At 37.6% G+C, this 13,842-nt stretch overlaps 1 protein-coding gene across 1 annotated transcript in view; it reads right to left on the bottom strand.

The window, feature by feature from the left end:
• Positions 1 to 245: 245 nt before the first annotated feature.
• LOC105258197 overlaps positions 246 to 13,842 on the bottom strand; it is a 119,698-nt gene continuing 106,101 nt past the window's right edge. The window contains exons 5-6 of the mRNA XM_025414308.1: positions 335 to 402; positions 246 to 252 (exon numbers count right to left, since the gene is read on the bottom strand). Of these exons, the coding sequence (XP_025270093.1) occupies positions 246 to 252; positions 335 to 402 (75 nt within the window). The remainder of the gene's footprint in view (positions 253 to 334; positions 403 to 13,842) is intronic.

Below are 13,842 nucleotides of genomic sequence, written 5' to 3' on the forward strand. Positions count from 1 at the left end.
AATAGAAATATAAATCTTGTAAAATAATAATCATTACATATATCAGTAAAAATGAAAATTAAAAAGTCGTTGGTCAAGTCTGTCTATGTTTCAGTCGAACGTACCTAATATTATTGATAAAAACCCTGGCTAGGTAGCGCGCGTAATTGAAGAATTCCGATATTCTGGGATTAAGTTCGATTTAACCCCGCGAATTGCCGACGTGTATTTCCGCAACTTTCTGCATGTATATTCACGCACGCACATTAGCACCTCCGAACACATAACAAACAATTCGACGATATCGCGTATTACGATAGATACGTATATGCACATGTTACGATGCGTAATGTACGTGCATTTAATGAGCCATGTGCCGCGGGTCGAGGCCTTCCCCTCCCTTATCTCCTTCGTCACGAAAAGCTGTAAATCAAACGGCTAATTAATATGTTGCGCATAATTATTGCCTACATCAAACGCGAGCAAAAGAATTTTCGATACGAAGGAAAGGTAAGCCCTCCTTTTACGAAGCAATGAAAAGTCTTATGAAGTTCTTATGAAAAAAAAATGTTTTCTTATATTTGTCCATTGATATAATCTATTATAATGTGTCACGAGTGTGGCAAAATTTTGTAAAATAATAAGGAATATATCTATATTAATTAAATTTAAAAAAAGATATTTTTTAATTATTTTGTATTGTTTTATATTTTTCTTATATTTTAATTGTATTATTGATATACTTGAGATATTAACAAATTACCCCTTATTTATTTTTCAAAAATAATTAATATGTTGCGCATAATTATTATTGCCTACATCAAACGCGAGCAAAAGAATTTTCGATACGAAGGAAAGATAAGCACTCCTTTTACGAAGCAATGAAAAGTATTCTTATGAAAAAAAAAATATTTTCTTATATTTATCCATTGATATAATCTATTATAATGTGTCACGAGTGTGGCAAAATTTTGTAAAATAATAAGGAATATATCTATATTAATTAAATTTAAAAAAAGATATTTTTTAATTATTTTGTATTGTTTTATATTTTTCTTATATTTTAATTGTATTATTGATATACTTGAGATATTAACAAATCACCCCTTATTTATTTTTCAAAAATAATTAAAAAAGATATACGCTTACTCTTCAGTTATTCTCTCACATCTCGATAAAAGGGGCTTATAAAATTAATCAAGAATTCCTACCATTCTATCATCTAAACGCTATATTGCACATGTTACTGCCACACGTTGCGGAATTTTTTTTCGCTAGCGTTATCGCGCCGCGTCGTCATCTTCGTTTTACTCGTCGTGCGGCGAGGCACGATGCCGCCGAAATTCTTAAGCGTTCTTGAACGGTTTTCCAATAATCTATTTTCGGGTAAATATCTGCGCGACTTTTTCTGCTTTCGTTTCTGAGCGACTGCTGGCATCGCGCAAAGTCACTGCATTAGGAAACAATGCCGGAAGCAAAAATCAATGTCGAATAAAAAATCTATTAGAAAAAAATTATTCATCATCGATTATTTCATTAAAGAGTATCTCTCTCTCTCTCTCGATAAACCAGTTGGGATTGATTATAAAAGTGCAATATGTCGAGAGCATCCGGTTTATATCCGGATCTGTGAGAATTGAAGATGATGAAAAATTTGATCTCGCAATCGAATATATCCCACCGCTTAAAGTCGACGATTAAATATCTTAATAAAATGCATCCGCGTCTCTCCTTTTCCCTTCCGTTCTTTCGGTTCCTCCGTTATCCTCCACGACACGCACGTGCGTCTGGCACACGTGCAACGTCGGCAGACTCGGTTTACTGCTGCTCCGCACCGTCGGGACTCGTTTACGACGCCGTATAGTTTGTACGCTACCGCCGTATCGTTTCGTACACCGCCGTCGCGTATCAGTTTAACGCGTTACGTATCCCACCCTCTCGAGCGCGCGTAAACATTTGCCCGTGTCTGGCCGGCGAGGAGCGTGACCTAGACTAAGCGAATAAAGGGTTGGCAGGACGATGCGATGCCGCTGATACGCCCACCCGACCTTATCGGCGACTCGACGTTATCGGCAATTTTGCGTCCACTCCTCGTGCACGTTATATGACATAATAAACGTAAAAAAACAACGTAAAAAAGTGAGCCTTTAAACGTCGCTTTTCTGCGATTACAGGGCAAGTACGACTAATGCCTGGCACAGGCTTCCCGCATCGACACGCGAGTCGTTTCGCGACCCAATATTCGACGTAGGATTTTATTCGCGACCAATCTACAACATTTTTTTTAAACGTATAACGATACTCTCATCCTAAAGCATATAATAATATCCTGTCATACTCTCATCCTAAAGCATATAATAATATCCTGTCAAATATAATCAAATAATTATTATTAAAACTTCGCGATACAAATGTGCACCGAGAAAAATCGTTTGATTGTATCAACAAGACGTATATGATTGAAGGCATTTTGGTTAAATCAAACAAGAATTTCTAATTATCATGACAAGACTCGATTTTTTACAACTAGAATGTTTAATAGATTTTACTACAATGATTTGTTTAGTATTTTCTGGTTGGATCTATACAATTTCTTGTTATATTAATATTACATTAATATTTTCAGTAATAATTTCTTGTTACATCAATATTTGCCATGAAATGTATATAAAAAACTAGTATTAACGTTAAATCCAAAGTATATTTTTTTCTCTTACGAGCAGTAGTGCTAGAAAGAGGATGCTAGCTCTCTGATTGTGTGCGTTTCAGCTGCATCCTCTTCTTGCATCACTGTTTATCAGTTTAATTTCTAACAAACTGAATTTAAAATAAGTTATTTAATAATCTGGATTGAATTTATCCAATAATCTTGTTGGAATTTAAAATATTAAACAAACTTTTGAAATTAGATGGAAAAAATTTTAGACAAACAACTTGGTGCTGGCGAGTTTAGTATTATTAACCAGCAAATTTGATAAAGTTAACAGGAAGAAATTAATCAGATTCATCTGGTAATTCCTACAAGAATTCTGGTTCGTCCATTTTCCAACAGACATACTGGTTGAATTTACCAGAATTCTAATTAATGCAACCAAATTTTTCCTCAGTGCACTGTTTATCAGTTTAATTTCTAACAAACTGAATTTAAAATAATTTATTCAATAATCTGGGTTGAATTTATCCAATAATCTTGTTGGAATTTAAAATATTAAACAGACTTTTGAGATTAGAAAAAATTGTAGACGACTTGGTGTTGGCGAGTTTAGTATTATAACCAGAAAATTTGGTAAAATTAATCAGATTCACCTGGTAATTCCTACAAGAATTTTGGTTCATCCATTTTCCAACAAAAAATACTGGTTGAATCTATCAGAATTCTAATTAATGCAACCAGATTTTTTCTCAGTGCACTGTTTATCAGTTTAATTTCTAACAAACTGAATTTAAAATAATTTATTCAATAATCTAGATTGAATTTATCCAATAATCTTGTTGGAATTTAAAATATTAAACAGATTTTTGAGATTAGAAAAAATTGTAGACGACTTGGTGTTGGCGAGTTTAGTATTATAACCAGAAAATTTGGTAAAATTAATCAGATTCACCTGGTAATTCCTACAAGAATTTTGGTTCATCCATTTTCCAACAAAAAATACTGGTTGAATCTATCAGAATTCTAATTAATGCAACCAGATTTTTTCTCAGTGCACTGTTTATCAGTTTAATTTCTAACAAACTGAATTTAAAATAATTTATTTAATAATCTAGATTGAATTTATCCAATAATCTTGTTGGAATTCAGAATATTAAACAGACTTTTGAGATTAGATGGAAAAAATTTTAGACGACTTGGTCCTGACGAGTTTAGTATTATTAACCAGAAAATTTGGTAAAATTAATCAGATTCACCTGGTAATTCCTACAAGAATTTTGGTTCGTTCATTTTCCAACAGACATACTGGTTGAATCTACCAGAATTCTAATTAATGCAACCAGATTTTTTCTCAGTGTAATAATATCCTATAAAACATAATCAAACAATTATTATTAAAACTTTTCGCGATACAAATGTGCTAAAAATTATTAAATTTTAACTTTGGATGTGAAATGGTCGATTGAAAACAGATGCTGCTCGCTATTAATACAGGCGATGATTATAAAGTAGACGACACATTAACGCGCGTTATCAGCAAGCAGATTGTCGGTCCGCCTTGGACGTCTAACGGTGCTTATCTCGCCGATTAACGCCGACTTTTCCGTGACCCCACCCGGACTAATCGAGCGCGAATATCGAGCGAGAGTAAAACATCGCGACGTATTCGATAAATTATGCATTCCGTCGTGTGTGCACGCGCGCGAGTTTGCGGAATGGTCAGCGAGTATACGTATGTCGGTACTCGCTTGTTCTCCTCGTATTTTATGAAGTTATACGCGCGCGTACAATGTAAAGTGTATATACGTGACCCGTGTAAAAACCAGTAAAAATATTTACGCGCAAATTGCGCAGCTTCGCGCGAGAGGGGGTGAAGAGGAAGAGGGCGAAAGAGGGAGGTTCATTAACCCACTCCGTGCCTATCCTTCCCGTAACTTTTCCGCCCCTTCATCTCCCTCTCCCCCCCGGCCGCTGGACAACTGTTGCTGCTGCTGCTGCTGCTACTGCATCTATTATTACCGCATTACGATTTGTCGTCGTGCCACGTATGCGCGGTCTTTGCGCATGTATGCGGAAGATACTGTACATTCCGCAGTGTATACTCTCTAAAAGTGAATCAGTGAAAGTATCTCTAATTTAAACAATAAAATAAGATTTCACTGAAAATCAGTGAGTATTTTACTGATTTTCCGTGGAAACGCGATTATTTTTTTGTTATTTTATCTTATATCTCACTGATTATGGTCAATTAAAATAAAATTCACTGTAAATCCAGTAAATTTCACTGTAAAATCAGTCATCGCTAGTTTATTCGTTTACCGCTATGATCACTATCTCTCTCATATTTAGTTTTAGTCATAAGAATTATATAAAGTTTGCAAAGAGGGACAGATAAAATTAAAAATATTACTTCGATTTAATTTCAGATATTAAATCGATCCTATGAGTCGGACAAATAAATGTCTGGCGACTTGATGAAAATTATTTGTTCGTTATCTTTTCAAAATGACAAATTCAATATGGATCTAATATAAATAAAATAAAAGTTTTAATATAAATATTTAGTAAATATAAATAAAATTTGTAATTTTACATGAAATAGATAGAGAGATGAATTGTAGTTTAATATTACTGACAATAATAAAAGAAATATTACTGATTGAAACAGTCAAAATTATTAACTAATTCTTTCAATAAAATACTCACTGATTTACAGTGTTGTACTTATAACTGCTATAATTAGCGACTGTTTTTCGGTGATAATACACTGATTCATTTTTAGAGAGTACAGAGAGAAAAATATATACTATATTCAAGTAAATATATTATTTATTTTAAGTATATCATAAGTTTATATATCCGTAAATATATCATAAATTCATCACAAGCATTAAATTTAATTGAATATATTCTGAATTTTAGTAACTGCAGTATTTTAGTCAAGAATATTAAATTAAAACAAAAATTTGGTTTGCTTACCACATAAAGTAAGTTTGATTTTTCTTTGATACAACTTTACAATATTCTTGAAGAGAAAATAAATTCTTCTTTTGAGTACATGCTAATGAGATTTTCCAACACTTGTGACGAGTATATTTGAAGACTATTATCAAGAATGTATTCCTTGTTGAAGAAAACTATTACTTAAAAAAAGAAAAATAATCTGAGTGTAATCGCTTTTCTTGGCAGTAGAATGATATTTTTCTCCTGTACGTTGTTAACAACACCTTCGCTTTGGTGTCACGTCATATTTATTCCGTACATGTTACATTTTATCATATTCCAATCATTGAGAAATCATTTATCAGGGCTTCTAAATTTAAAGCTACATGATCAGCGGCCAAACATTTTATGCGGCTACAATTTTATACGGCTACGGTTGCATATATTAATCGCAAGAAGGTGTCGTTAGAGATTCGCGTCTGCGTGAGCGGCGATACTTTTATTCACCCGCACGAAAATGACAAACCGCGCGTGTGTGCACCGCGCATACATAACGCGTACCATCGTCGGGTGGCCTTATGCAAGCGATCGAAACGACCAGCCAGCCAACCAGCCAACCAAGGCTTTATTATTACGCGGTGGCACCGTGCAATTCGCGCGGGCCAGAGCTTAACGTCCGTAAAGCACGTAGGCATTATCGCGCGGAACAAGGGGTTCCTTTAATATTTCGATCAGCGCGCCCGCGAGTTATTATCCTCGCAAATCCCACCGCAGGCTGGCCCGCATGAAGACATTACACGAAAGGCACCACCCGCCGAAACCCAACCCGTCCAAACCCCGTAATTACGGCCGCGGGAGACAAGAATTACGCGCGACACAAATAATCGCTCCCGCGTTAACTTTTCTTATCGCCAAATTTCGACGGCGCGTCATAATTCAACCAATTAGGCGGTCCCGTGCGAAACTATTTATTCATCTTATCAATCGTCGTTCGTATCGTTAGACAACCGTTTTCGCTTACATTTTTCTGCTTACGCGTAACTCGCATCGAGCATTCAAGATATTTATTTTATTTCCCTAATACATTTTTCATTTTCTTTAAAAAGAGTCTTTTGAAGTTTGGAAAAAATGAAAGATAAAGAGCTTGGAATATTTAAGAGAAAAATACTCGAGTTATACATATATAAATAAACAATTTAACATAAATCCTTTATACATGTGTGTCTCAAAAGTACTGTAAATCTTAAAGTAATCATTCTTTCGTCCGCTTAATGCTTACTTTACATATCTCGGTATCTTGCCGAGGTATTCGCGAAACGAAATCTAAAAGACCGAGAATAGGAGACGGATGGAGGAGAGATGAGAATGGAATCCAATGTCGTCGATAGCCGCCCCGAGCGATCAATCATTTCTCTCTGAAGCGACGACAACGAGAGTCGAAAACGCATCGTTACTTAAGACATGGAGATTTTTTTTGCAACTTCAGTTTGGCACGCATCAATGATTTATCGAAGAATTAACGTTAACAGTGAAAAAACTCATGACGCGCGTCAATCATGACGATTACTTTCGCGCTTCTCTTACGGTAAAACCGGTTTCGCTCACTCGAACCAGTCCCATCAAAGACACGATCGACAGAAATGAACGGGAGATTTTCTAATTATCCAATCAGAAAGTATTTTTACCGTCGCCTATTCATTAAACATTATACATAAATTATAACTGCAGACAGATTTTTAAGGTTATAGACATATATCACATTCTCAAAATAAACGATTCGCGTAGGAATTTCACGAATGATTCGATGAAGCGCTTATTCGTGCTTGGAATGATTGAAATATCACATTATGCATACGGATTAAAATGACGCACTAGCTCACTCATCAAGATTTTCTTAATATTTTAGTAATATTTTCAATATATTACTTATATAATAAATTGAGAATTAAAATATTGGAAATGTATTTCCGAACAAAATCTTTCTTCTTCTTTGATTTTTCGCGTTAAAATAAAATAATCCTATATTAATATAAATATATTAATATAAATATATTAATATAATTATATTAATACAATTATATTAATATAATTAATATAATTATATTAATATAATTAATATATTAATATAATTAATATAATTATATTAATATAAATATATTAATATAAATAATAAAAATATGCGTTTTCGTACTTTTCTTTTCTTGAATCATTTTTCCGATGAAATTCGCGAGAATCACTATCCTTGCTTTCGATCCGCAAGGCGTTCGTAGATCACAGCGGCCTGTCGCTTGCGAGCGTATTAAATCATCGCTAGTCCGCGGAGAGTCCCGATTCTCCCCACGACGGAACAAGAACATTTCAGCTTGGGTTCAGCCGCCATTCATCAGCACCGATCAAAAAATGCGTATCGCGCGCACGCGTATAATAGATCGCACCCACGTGAGCGCTCGTGTTCATGAAGGATCTTTGGGGCGGTTTCCGCGATCATTAATAATGCCGAGACGGCGAGGTGAGCGAGAAAAACGTAAAAGACGGCTGATGGGCTAGAAAAAGGTTTTTATCGAAACCCAGTCTTAACCAGGAACGACATTCAACTCTGTTGCGATGTCGAACTGTCCATAGCGATCGCTCCTACGTCATGTTAGAAACGGTACCGCAAATATCTCGATGTTAACGAGAAGGCATCTCGACACGAGTATGCAGAGTTGAGCAAAATTCACTTACGTAAATACATTGTACAACGCAACTTTGATAAGATCTGCAAAGTCGATCTTAGGATACATGATGTTGGAAGAAAGTTGTTGCGAAAAGCAAAATAAGTGCTAGATTCCCTTGTGGAATTAAGTTTAAATACTGTAGAAAGATAAATCAAAAGATTCGGTAAAAGATAAAAGTGGAAGGGATGAAAAACAGTAGCGTGAGAGACAAGGATCTTTAAATTCCGTGGGATGTGAAAATTTCTATTTGTCACACATTCTCAGAGTTTTTGCCAAGGGTAATAAAGTTAAAACGCTCTCCAGTACTTTTATTACTATGCATTTTGCGGTGAAAAACATACACTGAGAAAAATCGTTTGATTGTACCAACAAGACGTATATGATCGAAGGCATTTTGGTTCAATCAAACAAGAATTTCTAGTTATCATGATAAGACTCGATTTTTTTATAACTAGAATGTTTAATAGATTTTACTGTAAGGATTTGATTAATATTTTCTGGTTGGATCTATAAAATTTCTTGTTACATTAATTTCTTTGCTTGCCACTCTTAACTTAACTCGTATTCAATATTTGCCATGAAATATATACAAAGAATTAGTATTAACGTTAAATCCAAAGTATATTTTTTTTTCTCTTACGAGCAGTAGTAGCCAGAAAGAGGACGCTAGCGCTCTGATTGTGTGTATTTGGGCTACATCCTCTTCTTGCATCACTGTTTCTAACAAATTTTTAATAATTTCCAATAAATTTTTAATTTTTAATTTTTTTAATTTCTAACAAATTTAGTTTAATTTCTAACAAACTGAATTTAAAATACTTTATTCAATAATCTGGATTGAATTTATCCAATAATCTTGTTGTAATTCAAAATATTAAATAGACTTTTGAGATTAAACGGAAAAAATTTTAGACGACTTGGTGCTGGCCAGTTTAGTATTATTAACCAGAAAATTTGGTAAATTTAACAGGAAGAAATTAATCAGATTCACCTGGTAATTCTTACAAGAATTCTGGTTCGTCAATTTTCCAAGAGACATACTGGTTGAATCTACCAGAATTCTAATTAATGCAACCAGATTTTTTCTCAGTGTATGCCTCGAACACGAGTCGAGAGACCTCTTAACGAAGCACGGCCTACGACGAGATAAATTGGTTTATTCGATCATTTTATCGCGTGATCTATGATAGATTTCATGATGATCGACGCGATATTCGTAAAGTCGACGCTATAAACACACATACATAGACGGTAACTATGTGAAAAGGACATTGTTCCACCTACTGTGCGCGAGGAAACTACCGGTTCTCCGTGATTTATGGAGAGGTTGCCCGCTGCTCGTGCTGCATCCTCAGGATTCTCCTCCTCTTCAACGTCGTCTTCGTCTTCGTATCTGTCCTCGTCGCAGTTTCACCATGAAGTATTCTCCGTATGCAGCGAGTGCTCCAGTTCCCACGCGCGCAGCGAGGGTTACGCTCCTTCTCTTCATCTCTCTCTCTCTCTCTCTCTCTCTCTATCTCTATCTCTCTATCTCCCTCTCTCGCTTTACGTTTGCTTCTCCGACGAAAGCGCAGAGCGTTCGCTCGCCCGCCCGTCCGCCGATGCGAATCATACCGCGCGCTACGCGCGGTTATCTATGCGCCGTGTTGCACATGCATCCCGTCTACGCACACCGGTACCCACCGATGCTGCACGCGGTGCATTAACATCGCCGGCTGCAACCCGGAAATCCGGAAATCCGGTAACACAGGCTCGATGAAGCCCCGCGTCCCGCCCGTTGATCTTGGGGAAAGCTCGGCGATGCAAGACGCCGCAGGATCCTTGGATCCTCTTGAAATTAACAATGCCAACGATAATTATACGAATCGAATTACGCTCGAATGCAAAGTTACGGTATTAAGGTACAGAAAATCTCAAATATATATCTAGAATATCATTTTCGGGGAAAAAAAATCTCGAATATCTTATTCTTGTATTATAGTTCCTTTTTTCGCTTGTTTTCGATAATTTTTCTTTAATGAGAACCATATTTTAAACTTTCTCCTAAAAATGATAAAAATATACGTAACATAAAAATGGCGTCGAAATATTCTCTACATTTATATTTAAATTCCCGTGGTCCCCGCGTCACATCCTTAGCGTTGTCTCAATGCATTTTAATGCTAAGCCGGAACTGAGCTTTCCAGGCTTTGTTCGATGGCGATACAGCCATCGGAAGGATCGTCAAATCACCGTGAACGGAAAAGAACGTAAAAATCAAGAGAAATCCAGAGTGGCACGTCATCAATATACTACGGCTCACCTGTCCGCCGTGCTTCGCTAAGTACAACGCCCTTTTGTTCGACGAATGGAGAAAAGGGGAGCGGTGGAAAAAGGAGGGTAGTTGTGCCTAAGATGAAAGCATCGAGGCGAGCCTCGCGGCCGGCTGGAGCCCCGCCAAATAATATACCGGCGCCCTCTCCCCCTCCCCTCCCCCTCCCCCCTCTCTCCGTGACGAGGCAGTAGCCGCGTTACTATCGGCTATACGAACACCCGTTGGCTCGCCAGGGTACTTTTATATTTATTACGAGGACATGAGAGAGAACGCGGAAGAGAGGCAACATTGCCAACCGACAGAAACAAAGATAAGGAGAAAGATATATATACAGGGTGTATCTTAAAAAGCTCCCGCTAAGCAAATAGCGTTATTCCTGATTGAAAACCGAGTCGAAAAGTCCTGAACCATTTTTTCCCCATAATGCTTAATGAAGCGTTAATTAATGAGTAAAGTCGCGCCAATAAAAAGGACAAACTTCCTCGTTATCAACGTATGAAGATTTGGATCAGCAAAAAGATAAACTGTTTTGTGTTAATTTTTAAACAATTTCATCTTTTCAGAAATCTTTTCAATACTTAAATCTGATTAATTATTTAATGAATCTTGGCAAAAGAAATGATTCAGGACTCGGTTTTTAATCAGGAATAACGCTATTCGCTTGGTGGGAGCTTTCTAAGATACACCCTGTATATATGTGTGTCCTTGTTACGCGGTGCATAGTGCATCGAGGAGGGAGGAGTCGGATGATTCAACCTATATTTCGGCTTTTGTCACATCGCGAGACGGTAAGCCTCTTCATCATCGTCCTATTCGTGAGGAAGGATACACGGGCCTTTTCCACCTGTCGCCGTTTCTCGGATTCCCCGCAGGCGATACTTGCACCTCTATTTGTAACTGTCACCAGCGAGTATTCGTTGAAAAAAAAAGGCGCAAACATTGAAAGACCTACGATGCGATATTGAGATTACGACGCTACGATTTTTATTTTATGGTTTACGACACATGAAAGTAATATTCGCTCGGCGTACCACTTATTGTTGGCGATATTTGTATCAATGTCTTAGGCCCGGTTGCACCAACATTATTTTATTGTAGCTTTAAGCGAAACTTAAATATATATGTCTGTCTTTATTTATTTAGAAAGAAAGATGCCTCAATAATTTAAAAAATAGTTATATGTAATGACAGACATAAATTATTTGAGACATGTAAAAGAAAAGTAGTATTTGTCATTGCAGTTTATTGCAAATAATATTTTCAATTATTTTAAAACTAACATAAAGCATTGAATATTTTACAGAATACAGGAAAAAATAAGGCTACATTTTGACATTATTTATAGAGATTCCTGGCTCTTTATCAATGTAACACAACCAATCTCTTTCCGTGTACGCATTCGATGGTAAATAATTAATTCTCTCTTCCACCTTTCTACATGACGTTAAGTGTTTAAATGTCACACGTACAATAATAATTTTTTTGTGTATATAAATGAAAACCTAACGACAATAATAAATGCAGATAAGAAGCAGAATAAACAACGTTGATTATTAATAAAGGAAAAAATGTTAAAACGATGATTGCAGCTTTTTTCGCAATTTTTCGTCGCTTTTTTCGCGCCACCCGCCTCTTTTTCGCCTTCGTGTAACGAAATGTAAAAGGAAGAAAAAAAAAGAACGAGGAAGAAAGTAGTTCGCGGCGTGCACGAGCCGGCTCTCTCGCGTGTAGCCGAGTTAAACCGACGCGGCGGTGATTGATGACGCTTCGTTGTAACGATCGCCTCTGCACCCGCGAACGTGGCGCCGGGTTAGGCTCCACCGGGAGACACGAATGAGAGAGAAAGAGAGCCAAAGTAAAAAAGGAAAACGAGAAGGGGGGAGGGAGAAGGCGAGACAAGCGAGACAGATGGATATAGGAACGGACGGGGCCTCGTTATCCTCGATTTTACAGGAATTAAAGGGCCGATTACGCGCGACCGCCACACCCGCGATTAAAAAGACGGGCGCGGATTAAAACCATGCCGCCTGGCGATTTCGAGTCCGTGCGAGCGCCCTTCGCCGACCCCCATTTCAATTAAGCCGGGATTTTTCATTCAAAATGATTGGCAATTAACATTAAGCGATTCGATTACGATGATCGATGATTAGCGTGCTTTGCTACTTACTCGTAAAAGATGAGTAACTTTTATCATTTTCATTATGTCGCGTCGCCGCGAAAAGAAAGAGCGAGTGATGGAAAATAGAAATGTGATATCGTTTTTCAATCAGTTAATATAAATTTATTTATAAATGTCACGCATTATCGGGATTTTATTACGATATGCATATCGAAAATCGAGATGCGGCAGACTCTGGTCTCCTATGTAAAATTGCAAGACGTTGGAAAAAATAATGATTGACCCCAAATGTCAATTTAAAAGGAACGAGAGATAGATCGCGCGTATCACGGTTCATTACATGTTGCATTATAAAGAAAGAGGATTTTATGCGCGACGAGAAATCTGCGCGTCTCTTGCAATTCGTATGACGGTGGTAAATTTATGGCGAAATTGAAAAATTTATCGCGTCGAGCGCGCAGGGGAGGAGGTGGGGGGCAAGAATTTCGACGGGCGAGAAATTTATCGCCCATTCCACCGAATTTGCCGGAGAAGCCGTCATTCGGGCTGTTAACTGTCCCGCTGATAATGGAAATGTCTGAAGACAGTCTGGTAGATAGGTATATACATACGATACATGTATAAGGCAAGATAGTGACGGCTTCTCAAGAGAGGACACGACCGGGTCGCCAGTAACTAAAGCCATTAATCGCCAGCCATACTGCCTACTGGCTCGTCCAGTCATCCCTCCCTAGCGGTTCCGCCACCCTGAGCATCCACTTGCAGTCTCCTCATCCCTCTCCCTTCCTCCCCCATCGCCCTCCCCTCTCCCCCTCCCCCCCTTCTTCCGTCTACGTTCTCAACCACCTTTCCGTGCTCCATCTCGCATTGAGTAGCAGCCACCGTGGGCCTTGAGCTCGTCAAGTCGCCAAGCTTGGAAATTGCTTTCCTCATTTATAACCAGGCCACTGTCCGACCCTTGTTCGCCTTGCCCCCTTTCTCTACAATCTTACCCCCTCCCTCCCTCCTCTCAATCTCCTTCCCCAATATTCTTCCTTTTGCCTTCGCTATCTCTCCTCGCTTTCGTATATATCGCCCGCTTTCTCGCTGCCCTCGCTCACCCTCGATCCCCCTTCAT

This window comes from Camponotus floridanus, unplaced genomic scaffold (assembly GCF_003227725.1).
Source record: "Camponotus floridanus strain SB8 unplaced genomic scaffold, Cflo_v7.5 scaffold8, whole genome shotgun sequence".
Classification (NCBI taxonomy): Eukaryota; Metazoa; Arthropoda; class Insecta; order Hymenoptera; family Formicidae; genus Camponotus; species Camponotus floridanus.